Source organism: Myotis yumanensis, unplaced genomic scaffold, assembly GCF_028538775.1.
Source record: "Myotis yumanensis isolate MYYU_CA2020_CCGP unplaced genomic scaffold, mMyoYum1.0.hap1 SCAF_5, whole genome shotgun sequence".
Classification (NCBI taxonomy): domain Eukaryota; kingdom Metazoa; phylum Chordata; class Mammalia; order Chiroptera; family Vespertilionidae; genus Myotis; species Myotis yumanensis.
Window position 1 is genome coordinate 36,827,965 of NW_027223756.1, and position 18,109 is coordinate 36,846,073.

General features: G+C 39.7%; 1 protein-coding gene across 1 annotated transcript; it reads right to left on the minus strand.

The window, feature by feature from the left end:
* Nucleotides 1–2,583: 2,583 nt before the first annotated feature.
* MINAR2 (membrane integral NOTCH2 associated receptor 2) lies at nucleotides 2,584–16,256 on the minus strand. Its single transcript, XM_070417179.1, has 3 exons — nucleotides 16,092–16,256; nucleotides 7,611–7,838; nucleotides 2,584–2,763 (listed from the first exon to the last, which is right to left on the minus strand). The coding sequence occupies exons 1-3, from the start codon at nucleotides 16,254–16,256 to the stop codon at nucleotides 2,584–2,586; spliced, it is 573 nt and encodes a 190-aa protein (XP_070273280.1).
* Nucleotides 16,257–18,109: the final 1,853 nt, after the last annotated feature.

Genomic DNA, 18,109 nt, shown 5'->3' on the forward strand with positions numbered 1-18,109 from the left:
ACCTAATATACAAAAACAAAACTTTTGTGGGGGTTCGCTTTCTAAAGAACCTGGGAAAGATTACTATTTGAAACCATTATTACTTAAGAATTTATGGAGTCAAGACATTCTTATCCCAAGTTAGAAAAAAAAAAAGTGACTAAAACAGTCACTTCTTTGCAGATAATACTTACTATTTATTGACCACCTATCATATGGCAAAGATTGTATTAAAATGCTTTAAAACATTAGTTCATTGACTCTGGATCAGCACTTTTTAAGAAAACCTAGATTTTTAACGTAAGGCTTTTTAGGGCTATCATCTCTATATTTTCTGTGACCTTATTCTAATTTTCCTGCTTGAGCCATTGCAAAACCCATACTGCGGAAATTGGAACTGTTTTCACGGTATGATTTCGAGTGCACACAGGGATGTACTCTCTCTATTCATGACATTCACTCCCATGTAGTTGCTTAACATTAACCCAGTGAGGGATAATAATATAGTTTGATTCTAAAGTGACATTAAAGGCTAACAACGAAGATTGGTTAGGGAGCAATAGCAAAGTGATAACTCATTCGTGCTGAAACAGAAATGGTGAGAGATGAGAGTAGAGTGGGGCCAGAGCAAGCAGAGTCCTAGGGGCCCGACTCGGCAGAAGGGAAGGGAATGAGATGGGCCAGGAGTTCAGCGGAGCAGCTCCGCACTCCTGTGGTTGTCCCGCTCAGCCCTGAGAGCCTTACCTGCGTGTGGCCAGAAGCAGCCTACTGCGGCACGGATTCTTCCCACGGGTAGCAGAAACCTGAACATGTTTGAATTCCTCGGGAGCAAACACTGGGCAGTGAAGCTTTGAAAACAGAGTCTATAGTTGGCCCTCAAACAACACAGATTTGAACTGTGCAGGTCCCCTTGTAGGTGGATCTTTTTCAATCAATAGTTGGCCCTTCCTCTCCATGGGTTTCACATGTGCAGATTCAACCAGCAGCAGGTGAAAACAGTATTTTCTCATCCCCAACCGCTGATTCCCAACTGCAGACAGAAATACTGATTTCAACCTGCGGTTAGTTGAATCTGTGGAAGCAAAGGGCCAACTGCAGTCAAAAGTAATACGTGGATTTTTCATCTATGTGGGGGTTGGCGCTCCTGCCCCGTGTTGTTTAAGGGTCAACTGTAATAGCAAGTGGTTGTCCAGGAGGTGTGCACAGTGAGAGTGGACCTGCCCTCAGGGAGTCCCCTGGGCATTCATTTCTCCTTGTTTTAGTTCTAAATTGGACTGGATCCTATCATAGAGGAGTGGAGGAGTAAGACATTAAAGGCTGCAAATATGCTTAAGACAATTTTTGTGCACAATGATTTTATTATACAGTACAGCTGCACTTTGATGGACTTTATTTCAAGTATCTTGAAGAGAAATACAACACAATGATATGGCGACCCCAAAGGGCAAAATCTGACTAATGAGAAATGGAAAAAGTACCTTTGTTGTTTCTTGCACAACATAGTGGGGGCTGGGGGAGTTGAAAGAAAAGAAAGGAGTGGAGATGAAGGACTTAGTTCTAAGAGAAAGAGAGGGGTAGTGACTTTATTAATCTGTGGCCAGAACCATGTCCCCAGGTATTTGCAGGCAACGTAAGGTGACTCCAGGGTGCCAATAAGCTAGCACACAGCAGTAGCAACAACTGCCATCAACTATGGAGCTACTTACTGGGAACCAGGCACTGCTCTTACCTATGTCTATTTAGTCCTTAGGCAAGCCCTGTTGGGAAGACGATATTATCCCTTCTCCGGAGAGAATAACTTCCCAGGTCCAACAGTTAGCAAACGGCACAGTTAGGGTTCAAATCTGTTCTCTTCACAGTATTTCCTCTGCTTTTTAGGGCCTTCCTTCCTAAGCCATGGCTGGTGAGACATTCTTACCGCCTGCCACCAGGGGCCACCACTAACCAATTTGGATCACTTCATGAGCACAATTGGCTCTAAATGTAATCAATTATATAACTACGGCCTGTCTAAGTTTAGGTCTACTGGAATTACTACATGAAACAGAGGCATTATAAAGGATTACTGGGGAAATAGCAATACATTTAAAGGAAGTCTTCACTTTCTCCTCTTTTTTTCTGGCTTAAAGAGGAATAAAGGAAGATAAAACAGCAGAACTCAACTCAATAGGCAGCACAACCAGAAGCTTTTACCCTGTGTGGCTGGCAGTTGGTCAAAAAATGACCTGCTCAACTTTCCTAGTAATGACGGGGTGGGGGTGGGGGTGGGGGAGAGCAAGGTAACAGTGCTTTAAAGACAAGGTGAATGTAGTTTGAGCCTTAAGACAAAACTGTTGACAATTGTTGGTGCTGCTTTGCTCTCTATCAGTGTTTAGTTTGGGTTGTACATAGTAACTTTCTGTGGTTTCAATCCCCAGCATTCCTTCCCAAAGGACAAAGTTCAGACTGGAATTCTTACCCAGGTTTCAGAGCACAAAGTAGAGAAAGCCAACAAATCTCAAGCAATCAACAACACACTCACACCACCTGAACATGTTTTTCTGCAAATGTTTATTTGAAAAGATTTTTAAGAAATTTCAGGTGGTTGTGTCTGTGGCAGTTTCTTCAGGTGAAAAATGTGCTAACAGTCACTATGGAAACCAAGATGCAGGCAACAAGGAGCAAAATCAGACCTATTCGACAGTATTTTGAATGCTTCTCTTGTTCCTCTTCCTTTTTCAATAAGGTATCAAAACCGGGCGTGTACATGTCTCCCAACCAAAACCGTAGGTCATTAGGATTTTCCTAAAAGAAAATTACATGGAGATTAGGCTCAATCAGTGATCAATACAAGATCGCAGACAAAACGCTGCCAGAGGTACCAAAGGCCCATGTTCACACTGTCTTGGCTGAGGCTGAAGTGTCATGATTCAAATAAGAGAGGCTAGGCTTCCCTGAACAGCACCCACACAGAAGTGCAGCCTCTGGGCTGACCAGGAATCCCTGTGGCTCCAAGCTGTAGGTCTGCATGAGAATTCATTAGGAGGCCTGCATGATTTACTGACTACATTGCTCAAGTGTTTCTGCCGTCTTTTATGCCAATTTAGTGCCTCTTATATCTCATGAATAGTGTGTGCCAATCAGGTTAGTGAGTTGAAATAAAATTAAAATTCCTCCCTTGCTTTAGATGAGCCTTCCAGGTTTGATTTAGTTGGCAAGGTAGAGATAAACATATGTGATGAGTTTTTCAGTAAATCCAGGAGCGGACTTACATGGGAGGAGGAGTAAGACTAAGAATCAAGGGTCCCTTCCATGCCTTTTAGGTTGCTGGTTCCCCTTATAGAGGGTGACAGCATGTTTGACATGCAGAACTTTGGCTCTGTTTCACCTCCTGAAGAAAGAATCCCACATATCCTTCCCCACATCAACTCTTACACTCCATGTCTGTTTCTTTCACGGGCCTCATCTTCCTTTCAGCTGGACAGAATTGTCTTCAACTCAACCTCATTCCTATGTCCAACAAATCACCTGCGAACTCTACTGGTCACACATTAAAATTTTTTTTTCTTCTATTCTATCCAGCTATGCTCAGTGCTAAAGAGTCAGTGTCTCTGCCTGGATTCCAGTAAATATACAAACAAATTTATGGTGAATGCTGAAACTCTAGTTTTCAAAAACCCACTTCATTATTTCTCACCTGAATTACTGCAATAGCTTGCAGTTGGACTGCCCACCCTCTCTCTCACTCTCTAGTCTCAGTGGACTTAAAATCAGCCAATTTCCATGGCAGCTTCGGGGTCAGTGAACTAGTTTCAGACTCACCAATGCCCAGTAAGAGGCAATGTGCATGCCTGCAGGGGGCTGGATGGATTCTGGCCATGGCAATACAACTCTTCCATCACATTGCTACTAGTTTCAATTTTATAGTTTTAGGAACGCTAAAGTATTAAAATAAAATTTGGATGACTGGTGCAAAAGGATAGATGATTTAAATTGTCTACTCTACTCTCGCCCTTGTGTGTGTCCTCATCAGAGGCCTGCACTTTGCCTGCAAGGTTAATTGCCTCCATTCTTCAGTGAGGACTTCCAGAATTCTGCTTAGAGCTTCCCTTCATAGCTAAATATGGGGCTCCTTTTCTCCTTTCTTATTTATAAACTAGAGTCCCGGTGCATAGATTTGCGCACCGGTCAGGTCCCTAGGCCTGGCCTGCACTATCTCGCAACCCGGGATCCCTTGAGGGATGTCAGACTGCCAGTTTCAGCCTGATCCCTGCAGGCCAGGCTGAGGGGCTCCACCGGTGCACAAATCTGTGTACTGGGCCTCTAGTATACATATAAGATCATTGGTTAATCTCTTCCCGCCCTCCCTCCTTTTCCCTTCCCTTTGAGATTCATCAGTCTGTTCCATGTTTCTGTGCTTGTGCATTGAGCATCTGTCCCTGGTGGTCAGTGCGTGTCATAGCTACCAGTCAAATTGTCGAATGGTCGAACGATCACTTAGGAATATATATATATATATACTGTACCCGGCCACGCATTGCTGTGGCTCAGTCTGGTTAAATGGAAAAGAAAGAAAAAAGAAAGCACACGTTTCTAATATGTTTAATTTCACATTGCACTGAAAAATAAGAAAAACAGTTAAAAAAACGAAATGAAAAAAATAAACTATACTCATGAAATGAACGCTATGGTAAACGACACAGCTCAATTCCAATGCAATGTCACACGAAATAATTAAATCAAAATAAAAAATAAATCAAAATATATGAAAATTCAATTTAACAATGCAATTGGAAACATTGAAATGGAATTGTAAAATTGGAAATTTGGAAATCGTAAATGGATCATAAATCAGAAACATTGAAATGGAATCGTAAAATATTTAGTATAGCGTGTGTTGCTTTTACGTCCAACAGATGGCAGTGTTTTTCAAAAAAAGCATGTTTTTACCTGCGTTTTTTCAAAGAAAGTATGTTTTTATCTGTCACAGGTGTGACATCTATATAATAGATATATAAAAACATGCGCGTATTCGAATGCAATGTTGTCTCAAAATTTCAAAGCAATCAGTGAAGAACTTTTGGAGATTTAAGATTTTGAACAAATGAATATATATATACATACACACACACACACACATACATACATACTAGAGGCCCAGTGCATGGATTCCTGCATGGGGGGGGGGGTTCCTCAGCCTGGCCTGCGCCCTCTCACAATTCGGGACCTCTCGGGGGATGTAGCAGTGCACCAAGCAGCAGGCCGCCAGGGAGGAGCCCAAGATAGCACCATGCTGCTCATGCTTATCCCAGCCTGCTATGCCTGCCACCGCTGCTGCCGCTCGGTAGTGCTGCCGCAGACTCGGGAGAGGCTCCCGCTGCCACAGCTACGCTTACCAGTCATGAGCCCGGCTTCTGGCTGAGTGGCATACCCCCTGTCGAGTGCACTGACCACCAGGGTGAAGCTCCTGCATTGAGCATCTGCCCCCTGGTGGTCAGTGCACGTCATAGAGACTGTTCAACTGGTCATTCCAGTCATTCAGGTTGTTCAGTTGTAACAGTCACTTAGGCTGTTTTGCATTCTTGCATTTTGCAGAAATTCCTGAAGAATTCTGAAGAAAGGAAGATGAGGTCTGTGAAAGAAACAGACATGGAGTGTAGGAGTTGATGTGGGGAAGGATATGTGGGATTCTTCAGGAGGTCAAAATTCTTCTTGCATTCTTGCATTTTGCATCTATCCTTTTGCACCAGGCCTAGGGACCGCACCAGTGCACAAAACCATGCACTGGGACTCTAGTTTATAAATAAGAAAGGAGAAAAGGAGCCCCATATGTATATTCTTAGCAATTTAGAAAAAAGAGAGTGGCCCAAGAAACTTTAAACTTTTATGACCCATGGTGGTGAAAAGTTTTCAGAAATAAGTTAGGGGCTCTGTCTGCTAAACAAGAGGTATGAATAGGAAAGGTGAGGTATTCATAAATAGGAAGAAATTATAATCAAAACAAAAGTCATGACTTCCAGAAACATCTCTCAAGAATGCAAATGAGCCTGTGACCTGAGGGGCCACTGCTTTGCAGTGAGCAATTTCATGTAGAAGATGGGGGGAGGGGGATAGACCCTGTTTTTAGAAAAGCAATATAGCCATCATCCTCACGTTTGAGCTTCTTAAACATAACTCATGGAATTGTCCAACAAAAAAATTACTCCTCATTGCCAATAATGTTCAATTTCCTTATTCTTACATTCAAACAATTTCTTTTAGTCTGTTTTAGCCTTATTTTCCCATTATTCTATTACTTCAGCTGTAGCGCCAGCAAAACTAGACTGCTTAGTCTGACAAATTCTCTAACTTTCTTGTACTTGTGCATTTCCTCTTGCTACGCCTGACAGAAGAGCCCACCCCCACACCACACTTATGCAAACCATCTATATCTTTTGAATTCTCCACATCTTTCAAATCCAGCATAAATTAACTTTTCACGAGGCTTTTAATAATCCAATGTGGTTTTGTTCTCTTCTGAATTTGCACAGCACTTTCTACAACCACAATGGGCACAGTCCTCTCTCTCAATCTTGTCGCTCTATCTGGTTCTACAGTCAAGACATGTTTGCGAAACAAATCAATACATTTTTCCTACTTGTAAGGAAGTGACTTCTTAGAGGTTGATCTTCAGGCTCCTGATAAAAAAACACATGATTATTGTTGCTACGGGGGAAGCATCTGTTATGGAAACTTCTCTGGAAAAGAGACTACATTAAGGAGGAGATACATTACATCTACGAGGAGATGAAGAAACTTCAAAGACTCCGGACAATGAGATATTTCAAGGAGTGCACATTTGAGATTTTTAAAGTGTAAGATTTTAAGAGGACATAAGGCTGTTCCCTGCAAAAGTCTTTAGATACTTAATGTATGAACAGATATGCATAAAGGGTACTTGGAAACCGTCAGGCCTTCCTGGCTCCAGGGCAGCAGAGGCAAGTGGAGGCTGGGAAGGAATCCAGTCCAACTCAGAAAAGAGAGGGCCACTCTCCTGCTTTTCAGGTATTTCTAGATCCTCTATGTGATGGGTGACACTGGGTGTGGGATACAAGTGGGGTGGGGGGACTTAAGTTGGGTGAATGAGTTCATTGCATATTTTTCCTGTGTTGAAATGCTTTTGTTTTGTTTTGTTTTGTTTTGTTACTGAGACACAGGAAAGAGTCCAAAATGTAAGTCTGCAATCTTAAATCACTGAGTGGGCTTGAAATGAAATGATCTTTGATGAGAACGGCTTTGCACAGTGCCGAAGACAGAACATTGAATCAATATTTTTTGAATACATATTGAACAAGAGATTCATAAGTATTCATGAACACAAGTGGTCACACAACCATGGGAAAACATACATAATTTGGCAAGCTAATTTTCAAAAAACTTTTACCTTCCAGGTAAACCTTGTTTCTGTGTCACATCAAACTGGGTGTAAAACTCAAAACAAATAAATAAACACAAAGAGAGGAGAGAACAAGGGAAGCCAGAGGCTAAAATGGCCTGAAACCTGGAGGCTTTGTGCCCAGGGAAGAATGCCTGTCACCTCAAAACCGATGTTGTTTAGGATATTTAACTGATCTCCCCCTTCAACTGGAGAACTGGCTCTTTGCCTTGAGTACCTTCAGATGTCCAGAAAGGTTTGTGTGCAGGGAACGCTTGTCATATTCTTCGATGGTCCATGAAGGATTCTTTTTCCTTTCTTCCATAGCTTCCTCCAAGCTTACATCACCATATAGTGGGTTATTCTTCAGAACTGATGAGAGAGATGGTGGGGGCCTATCTACAAAGACAGCACCCTTCACACTGGATCCCCTCATTCGTTGAGCAGTAATATTCTTCTTTTCTCTCTGTTAGGAGGCAGAGACAAGGCTTCTCTTACCAGCGGGCCACTGATGACAGAAAATGTAATAGGAAAGAACTGTACCCCAAAATGTGTTGATTCTGCCTGGAAACCCAACAGATTAGGATAATGAGGAAAGGAGTCTGGGATCTAGTTTGACCTAGAATTCTATTTCATTGAGTTCTTTCTTTCCTTTTTAAAAAATGTTTTTATTGATTTCAGAGAGGAAGGGAAAGGGAGAGAGATAGAAACACCAATGATGAGAGAGAATCATTGATTGGCTGCCTCCTGCACACCCTACCCACATTGGGGATTGAGCCCACAAACCATACATGTGCCCTGACAGGGAATCGAACCGTGACCTTCTGGTTCATAGGTTGACAGTCAACCACTGAGCCATGCCGGCTGGGCCATTGAGTTCTTTTTTGCCTATAATCTTTTTGGCTTCAGTAATCATTCATTAAAATGCTATTTTATAACTATGGAGAAAGAACACTGTTCTTTAATTCAAATTGTAGAATTCTGAACAAAGCCATTTTCCCCAGCTCGCTTGCATTGAGATTTAATGACATTTCATTTCTATTTGTGCATTCCATGACTGATAAGAATAATATTTAATATTGCTCTATTAACCCAGCAAAGTCAAGATTAAAAGGCATTTATAGACATGCCTTGGCTTTCATGAAAATTCTCTTGGGACTCTTATTTCAGATATCTTGGAGAAATGGACTAAGTTAGCATAGCACTCCTATCTGTGTCTACAGACACGCTGGCTATTAGATGGCTCTAATATTGACCTTCAGATTTTAAAAAACATTTTAATTGAAGCATAATATACATAAAGACAAGCACATATATCATAAATACATTTTCACAAACCAAATAAACCTTAAGATTCTACCAAGGAACAGAACATTACCAGCATGCCTCATGCGCTCTCCCAGTCACTATCCTTCATTCTGCTCAAGAATAACCAGTATTCCAAATTTAACAGTGTCAGGCAGTTGGATTCTCTCTCTCTCTCTCTCTCTCTTTTGCATTTTATATAAATGGAATCATATAATGTGTGCTTTTCTTTCGTCTAAGTTGACCTCAGTTTTTTTTCCCTCCTTTTTTTTCCTTATGACTACAAAATTATCATGAAGGCAGAAAATGTTTAAGTTAAAATTTGTTCATTGGCCAAATATAATTGAGAAGAAACAAAAAACTTATAGCATAATGCTTCATTTATCATGGGGCATCAGGGAGAGGAATTCCACATAAGTTAATTTTCAGAAAACTTAGGCTTACCCCTTAAAAACTGGCAGCAAATTTCATTAATTTATAGCAATTTTTAAAATGTGTTTCACAAAACAGAGAAGATTCAATAGTAGCAATAAATATTCCTCTGTGTCATATTTATGATCATCAGTAGGTTGATTCCCTCGGCATCTACTGGGGTATGTAGGTCATGTTAAATATGTATTTATATATGCTAAGTTGTCAACTAATATTACATAGTTTCCTTTTGTAATGGCTAGTAGTCTCAAAAAATCATCTGTATAAAACCTTTCACATTCTCTTTGGTCTTAGGTTTTTCTAATTTTCTTAATCCATACTTTTTTTTTTACATAATTAGAGATAAACTTAGAGATCTTCTCTGACTTTACTAGGTTGTTAGCGTGCTCAAAATCAATTTATATTCTGTAATACTGAAGTTTGCAGTGAAATAATAAATCATCTTGACTTAGTATTTCTCTTTAAGATGGATGACCTCATGAAAATGTTTCTGAATTGAGGAAAAACAATTTGATATGAAATTTAGATCATTTCAGATTAGCATAATTCTGACTAAAGCTTTTTTCTTCAAGGCTAGACTTCTTTGATCATCTTTGAGGAGGAATAATTCTTCTGACATTGATAAATTGGCTATGTCAGTTTTCTTGCCTGCTAGATTATTCCTTGAGTTTCTTAAACAAGGAAGTTCCATAAATGAGGGAACAGTTTCAGGGTAAAGAAAAAATAATACACTCTATTACAATGTATAAGGACCTTGAAAAACTAATATATAAAACATAGCAAAATAATCAGACTATAGTCACATTCTTGAAAGTCTGAGATTTCTCCTCAAACATGGTGCCATTTATTTTTGTGTTGCATGGTAATCTCATGCCTGAAAGACATATATTTAAAAATTAAGAGTATAGCTTTATTAACAATTTGATGGCTACATAAAAGTACCAATTATGGTTGGAGTTCATTTATACTTTGATAATATTTTTGAAATAGCTTAAGAAAGAAAAAAAGCATGTATTTGATTACAACTCTTCATCTACATTTTAGATAGATTTTATTTAGCAAAGGAAAACTCAATAGTAATTCCATTATTTTAGTTATATGGACTCTAAGATAACTTACATTTTAAAATATTTATGTAAAAAAGTAATATTTTAAAACTTACCTAACCTTTTTTGGCATTAACCATTACTTAGTCCATTTATTCGTTATGCAATTTATTATTTATACCATTTATGTATAAGTAACTTATCATTCAATAAAAAGAGTAAAATAGAAGACATATTTAGACAAATAAAAACTGAGAATATATCATTAATAGGACAATAAAGAAGGAATCTCTAAAAAATGTACTTCAGGCAGAATAAAATTAGTACTAGAAGGAAAAAATAAGATGCAAAAAGGAATGCTGAGCAAGAAAACAAAAAGGTAAAAAAAGAAAATTGATAAATATATGTATAAATCTAAGAAAGCATTGATTTCATGGTAAATAGAAATAGTAATCATTAACATATGATTTTTAAAATAAGAGACAGCTAAAACATTGAACAGTAACAAGAGTATCAGGCATTTTTTTTTATGAGGACACTAAGGAATCACTTCAGTGATCACACAGAGATATTACTAAAACATGTATTGCTTAATTCAGTAAAGCAGTAAAAAAATATAAGAGAAAGTAAAAAATAAGACAAGAGAAATAAAACAAAAAATGGGGGAGGCCTCAGGAAAATAGAAAAAAAAAGAGAAATAATCACATTAAATGTAAATAGACTAAACCCTCTATCTAGATGACAGATTGTCAGATTATCTTAAACATTAAATTCAGTTATGTAATATTTACAGGAGAAATACCTAAAATATAAGGACTCAGAAAGAATAAGAGTGAATGAAGGTAGAAAGTATATAGCAGGCAAATGTAAACAAATGAGAGCTGGGTATTATGGTGACTGGTTAAATGCACACCAATTTTGTTTTCCCTTCTTGAATTTAAACTGGGGCAAACTTTTGTTTAATATGTTTTAACTGATTTTCAGAGAGAGAGGAAGGGAGACAGACATATGTAGAGAAAGATGGATGAGAGAGAAGCAAATCAGCTGCCTCCCTCACGCCCCCCGACTGGGGACTGAGCCCATAGTCCGGGCAGGTGCCCTCACTGGGAATCAAACTGGTGACCTTGGTCCTGGGTTGACGCTCAACCACTGAGCCACACCAGCTGGGCTGGAGGCAGCTTTTTTTCTAGTTGATCATTTATGGACAAAATAACAGAGGCTACACGTCCAAGCCTGGCTCTTGAAATCTACCAAAAGATTTTTGACTCACTTTCCTTCTTTTCCGTCACTGTAAGCTAGGGTCTGAGATGGCAGAGCTACAAACACAAAGAACTTGAAGCCTTGGGTTACTGCTTGGAAAAGAGCTGTCCCCCAAACACACCTGCTCTTCCTCAGACTTTTCATGAGCAATAATGTTTTTTCCTTTATAGTAACTGACAGTCTTTGGGGTATTTATCATCACAGTATAGCCCACTGTGCCCCTCCTAACACACAAGTGGCATCTTGAAATCCCACAAATGGGTGGCATTGGTTTCACAGTCAAGTGGTAGAAAAGGATAAAGCAATATCAGAAGCTAGAATGATGCCTATTCACATCCTAAAATGAAAATCATTTGGTGGCCACGGGAATCTAATCACCTGTAGCTCTAGGAGAAATACTTATATATTATCAGAGTGTTCATGTACATATAATGATACTACAAGAATCAGAGCATTGGTGTAATACAAGAAAGAGATGAGATGAGAGAAAGAACTGGACAGTGTGCAAGTTTAGAAATTTTATGCCTTCTACTGTTTAAAATCTGAATGTTATACAGACTTTTTTAAAAAAGCATTGGGCCAAAGAAGTCCATTAAAACATCTCAGCTGAATGAAGTGACTCGGGGTAAAGATTATGTTAAGGGTGTGGTTTCATAACTAATCCCTGACAGCCTCCAGGTGGCTGTCCTCGAGTCAAAGGATAGAGAAAGGGAGGCAGAAAAGCAAGGCTCACACTAACAAATAGCTTACTAATTTTTGTAAGATATGTTTTACCAAAGAAACCATTACCCTACACCTAAAAGTTTTTGATTGTTTGAAATAAAAAAAAAAACAAACAGACAAGGCAACAACAATAACCCTAGGCCTCCAGATATCCATGAATAGGAGTAAACTTTGAATCCTTATACAGGCTTGAAGGAGGGCCCACTTCTGATATGGAAAAAGAGAACAATGAACATGGGAATGTCTCCTAGACTATGGCACCAAGGACCTCAGAGAACAATGCATCAGGAGGTCTCAAGAGCAGAAGCATCCCAAACAACCTTCCCCACCTTCAAGGAAGAAGGCCGCACACACTGTTTCCAGTGGGATCCCAGAATTACTGTGGCATCTTTCACTTTTCCCATTCAGCAAGGAAGATTATATATATATATATATATATATACACCAGGATGATAGCCTGTGGCAGAGCCTGGCTAGATACTCACCAAATTCACTTCTTTTTCATGGGCATACAACAGCCAAGCAAGGAAAGGTGATTAAGAAATAAACCCAGTGAAGAACAGTGTCTAAAAGTCACGGGGAGAAGAGCCTCTTACCCTGGGCCTGTCGCTCCAGCTCTCAGGTGTAGTGAGGAATGTTCCTGGGTTCTGAAACAGATGTGACAGAAGCCAAGAAAAGATACAGCAAAGGGATTAGTCAGAAAATATTCTGAAGTCTAACTACTAATCAGAAAAAAAGGCCCACCGCAATATCTGCAAAAACATATTTTATCATTTAAACTAAGTAAAAAATCAGCCCTTTCCTTTCATTGCCCCATTTTCTAAAGGGATTGGCAGAAATATGTAGAATACAATTCCAAGGGCCTTCATCAGATGCATGCCCCAAATAATTTTAACAACCAGAAACATTAGATTTTGGAGAAAGTTTCTCAGTACACTGAGATGAAATTTGTTGAGAAGCTTCTTTATTCCTCTAGTGAAAGAACTTAAGGAATATAAGTATAGTAGAATCAAGGGTTATTTGCTTGTACTCTCTGCAAATATGGGTGACCTGTGTATCTGCGCAGAAGGGAGTTGACTGGGGCCATTGACAAGCCTTTGAACCTGTGTTCACTTTTCTTTATGCACTGTATTGCTTCAGCTCATTAAAAAAGTGGCATAGGGACTCAACTCTGAAAGTAAAATGTGAATTTATAAAAATCTTAAAAACAAATAATAATGAATATAAATGATACATACAAGGTGTCCCAAAAATGTATACATACTTTGAATAATTATAAAGGCAGTGCTTATTAAAATCCATTTCATTTTCAAAATGTAATTCAACTTCATATTTGGTATCTAGGGGATTTTTGTTTTAACTGCTGAGTTACCAGCAATTTTGAAGGCAATGTTTGTAGGTTAAATCCTTTGACATTCCTTGAGGTAGTCTGAGTCCCAAACACCATGCACCTACCTGGGGTGGTGTAATACCAAATGATAAGCTGACACAAATCTGAAGTCTGTGGGGATTTCAGGTCATTATAAAATCTACTGCTTGAGTTAGCCATGTAGCTTGACAGATGTATTAACTACATCCTCCAACACCACCATCTACAAACACACAGACACACACACATACACACCTCCATCCACAGTATAAATCAAACAATGCAAGTGATATTATCTGCTGTTTTCCAAATTATAATGAAAGGATAATTTCAACACATTTTGAATATTGACAAATGATGATGATAATAATAATGTACATTTCTTATACTTTTATAGAAAATCTTTTTTTCTCAATTACTTTTGTCATATTTTATTTGTTCTCAGTTTTAAGGAAATATGTAACATGAATATTAGCCTAATTCTGCAAGTGGAAATAAACTGAAGCATGGACTGAATAAGGGCCATAACAGATGTCTCTCACACGGTCTTGCTGAGGATATGACACAAGAAGCCAAATTTCTAACCTCTTTATTCAATGCGTAATGTTTCCCCAGTAGAGTAAGGGTTTTAAATTAAGAACTATTTGACAATTGCCACCTTGTGTATCCCAACACCTCAATTCACTTGGTATATATAGCACCTTCTTCCAGTTATCATGATAGTTACTGAAAAATTTCGTGTGTTCATTTCTTTTTAGATTTATTTTTTTATCCAATGAATATATCACTCTCAGATTTTAAGATTCAGCCAAGGGGAGAAGAATTACTTATTGACACATTGCGATCTGAAATAGTAAATATAATTGTTGTTACTCATAATTTGTGCTACACCTACCCAACTACCTGAGTTTGTAATTGATTTACACCCATTTACATCCCCATGCATTATTTCAATAGTAAATTGGCCTTTTTTCAATCATTTAATATTTCTTTTTAGGGTAGAAGGATAACAAAATCAACTTTATCTGCAGTTTACAATTACCAATAATTTATTCAAGGACATAAGAAGCAGATTTTTTTTTACCTCCTTGGTTTTTCTTTGAATAACTATTTCAACCCAATAGAGGTTGTGGAAAAATATACCCTTTAAAACTTTGTGTTTCATTCAGGTTTTGGAATAATATTCAACAGAGCTTGAAACTGTGAAGTTCCACATGAAGAAAATAGGTCAACTCCAGTACCAAACAAAAGATGTTAGATGTATGTGTTCCAACCTGAAAGGAATTTATTGGATATGTTTTCTTAGACTTAACTTCATAGCATAGGAAAGCCAAGGTTTTCTTAACTGATTTTTGAATCATTTTATTCCATGATATAAACAATAAGGAAGAAAAAGGAGGGATTTCATTGCACTTAGCTTAAAACTAAACAAAACACAAAAGCAATAACCAAAAAGGTGCATATGATGGGCAGGAGGGTTTTGAGGACTCCAAATAGAAAAGATGCAAAAATTTTAAAAAGTCAGTTGTCATAATAAGCTGCCTTACCATGGAAATAAATTAAAACCCTTATAGGTGGAGGAAACACTTACATAATCATTTGAGTGTACTGGATTTTGAATGATCTCATGATAAAGGTCCCCAGGAGCCCACAAAACGCACCACAAAGGAGTCACTTTACACCAGGACTCATGAGTAGCAACTGTTTCTTAAAAGAAAACAAATTTCTGCTCAGGGAATCTGAACCACTCCAAAGGATTTAATGACTTGCAGGGGTTTGTGGGTCAGTCACATCTGTTCTGAAACGCAATGCTTCTTCCTGTTTCTAAATGGACTAACCCTTAACCCCATTAGCCCTCACATCTTAAAACAAAGATGATTCCTGTTTCATGAGCTGTGCAGCAGTCGGGGCCTTTATGTTTATTCCAGCACATGGAACTCATCACAGTTTTATTCTCTCCTGGTCAGCAAAAGGAAGGAAGATGCAAAAGAAGAAAGCAAGAAACCAAGTCTGCATTGGGTTTGAAGACCTGGTTGGTACGTCCTTCCGTGTGGAGGGACTATGAGTATCTAAAATAACAGCCAGCACCTTTACAAGGTGGAGAGTTCCTGCGATATCCTTTCCTTCCATCCTTAACTTTCCACTTTCCTGCCGTCTGAGTCTTTCCTGCAGGAAATGAAAGGCAGTTGGTCTGAATGAGGTGTATGAGCTTCCAACGTATGTTTCTGATGCTTCCTGCTTAGAATACACCACAAAATGGAGGTTGCTTTTCCCTCCAAAACCTTATTTGCAAATTGGTTTGAAAAATCCTCAGAGGAGTAAAGTGAAGGCTAGGCAAACTCTAAAATGAAGACATGCTGGGAAGCTAACGGTTGGAGGGGAATGAATGGGTGGGAGAATTCACATCTTTGATAAAGTGATCGGAGAGTCTCTTACGTTAAGGAAGAAAGACCTTTTCTCTGTGGCAAGAATGAGTAAGCGACCTTGCCCTCGGTTCCCCCCAGCCTTCCTTTTGCACAAATGCTGAGATGGCAGAGAGCGAGGAAGGAGCCCCCGTCCCCGGCCTCGGGCTCCCAGGTCGTACCTGTGAGTAGACGAGGTTTTGCCAGTGCTGGGCCGCAGGGTAGTTCGCACCCGGAAACCTCACCAGGCTGGCCTGAGGGAGGGCCGAGTTCCTCATCAACAACTTCGCGTCGAGCTGCAGGAATTTGTCAGGGTGGTTGTTATTTGGCAAAGCAGAGAGATCCATGTCTCCCTTCGTCTACGGGAGGAAACAAAGGCAAGTGAGGCTGGTCCCGGCAGACGGGTCCATTATGAATGAGTCTGAGGATTCTCCTACCGGCACCTGAAACCAGCTCTCTCAGCTGTACTCGGATGCCACGCTCAAAATGACACATCAACGCACAGGAACAATGCAGCACCCTGCCTTGTTTTTCACCACACACACACACACACACACACACACACACACACACTTAGGATGCTTGAATGGGGCTACACATTAAAATTAATAGGATGCCAAAATTAGATATGTGTAGCACTTAATGCCTCTCCATACAGAGTCAGAAGTAACAGGTTAATAAAGAGGAGCTATTCTTCGGAGAAAGGCTGCCAGAATTTCAGTGTTACGGTCCATAATTTGGAGCACATGAGATAGTCACCTAAAGAGACATAACTTAATTTTTCTCTCTGATCATTACTAAGCTAACCCGGCAGACTTGGCCCTGCCCACGCAGCCTCAAATGTGATAGGCAAGATCTTGTTTCTTCTCATCTTTTCACTCCCAGAGTCTCAGGCTCAGGTGAAACCTAATCGTGTTTAGCTTGTCAGCTTCGTTTTGAGTAGAGAAATGGCAAGCATTTGCTGCTTAGTTTGCTACAGTAAATTAGTGTCCCAACCTACTGTCTTAACCCATTCACTACCTGAGGCCCCTTGGACTCTTCCTACCTGCATACATTCCTACAATGTGTTTGGTGTCCACACCGCACATTTGGAACCAAGTGGGAACATGGCCGGCCTGCTGTCCTAAGTGAACCCATCTGCTGGTCAGGGAGCCAAGGTGGGAGTGAAGCTACAGACAGTATACTAAGTCAGGAAGCGACGATGACTTTAACGGAGATAAGCTCTCTTATTTGAAGCCATTCTGCCTTAGGCAGCCCATACTTCCCAGTGGGAAAGTACTGATTTCCATCTAGACTGGGAAGAGAAAACCTTCCCACTTGCGAGAAGGCAAAAAGATAGACACATCAGCAGTTCTAAAAGACATAAATTGTTTGTTCTGTTTGCACCTCTGTAGGCCCATCTGACTCAGCGGAAGGTTTCCCTTCCAGGGGGAATGGCTACATGTGGAATGTATCAGCAGCACATTTCAGGAGAGTGCCATAGAGCCATATAAGAATCAGCAGCCAGGATGTTCTCGAATTGAGCAAGACATTGGAGAGTACTGACTTTCTCTATAGCAATAAGCACGGGGGTGTTAAAAAAACCCCAAACCAAAACATCTGTCCTACTTATGACTGTAAAACTGGATTAAGCAATCAACACTTTCTATAAGAATTTTTTGGACCAAACTCTCTCTCTGTCTTACAATATTAGAAATACATCTGGGTGGTTTTATCAATACATTTACTGGATGAAAGTAACCAGTTAAATGACAATAATCAGTTAAATCAGTTGTTTCAAGAATCAAGTGTATTATGGGCATGTGCTTGGTACTTTCTGGAATTTTGTGGTTGCTGCCAGAATCCATCTAATGAACAAATATTTCTCAGGCTGTTTGCTTTTCCTAAAAGATTCTTTGGGGAATAACAAACATCTTCAAGGAGAACCTAACTTCTTTTTGGCTCTCTATATTGGCAAGTGGAGACACAGAACTTAGATCCAAATATATTGATTAGGCCAGGCCTTTTTCTTAGCCAAATTATGAGGTGGGTGAAACGAGCCTTCAGCTTTCCTTGGGCGTCCTTCCTTCAGGTTCCTCCGCCATGCTCCAGATGCCCAGAGGGTTGTACACCGTCTTTCCGTTTACAAGTCGCTTAGTCTCAGACTCTCCATCTTTCCCCACCATCCTTTCTATCCCCCCCCGCCCCGCCCCCCGCAAAC

Excerpts from the sequence above, each read along its gene's own strand:
- MINAR2 (XM_070417179.1), bottom strand. The coding sequence starts at position 16,256 with ATGGATCTCTCTGCTTTGCCAAATAACAACCACCCTGACAAATTCCTG. Across the intron at positions 7,839-16,091 it reads AAAACCTCGTCTACTCACAG|AGAGAAAAGAAGAATATTAC; the intron begins GTACGACCTGGG and ends GCCTCCTAACAG. Across the intron at positions 2,764-7,610 it reads ACCTTTCTGGACATCTGAAG|GAAAATCCTAATGACCTACG; the intron begins GTACTCAAGGCA and ends ATTTTCTTTTAG.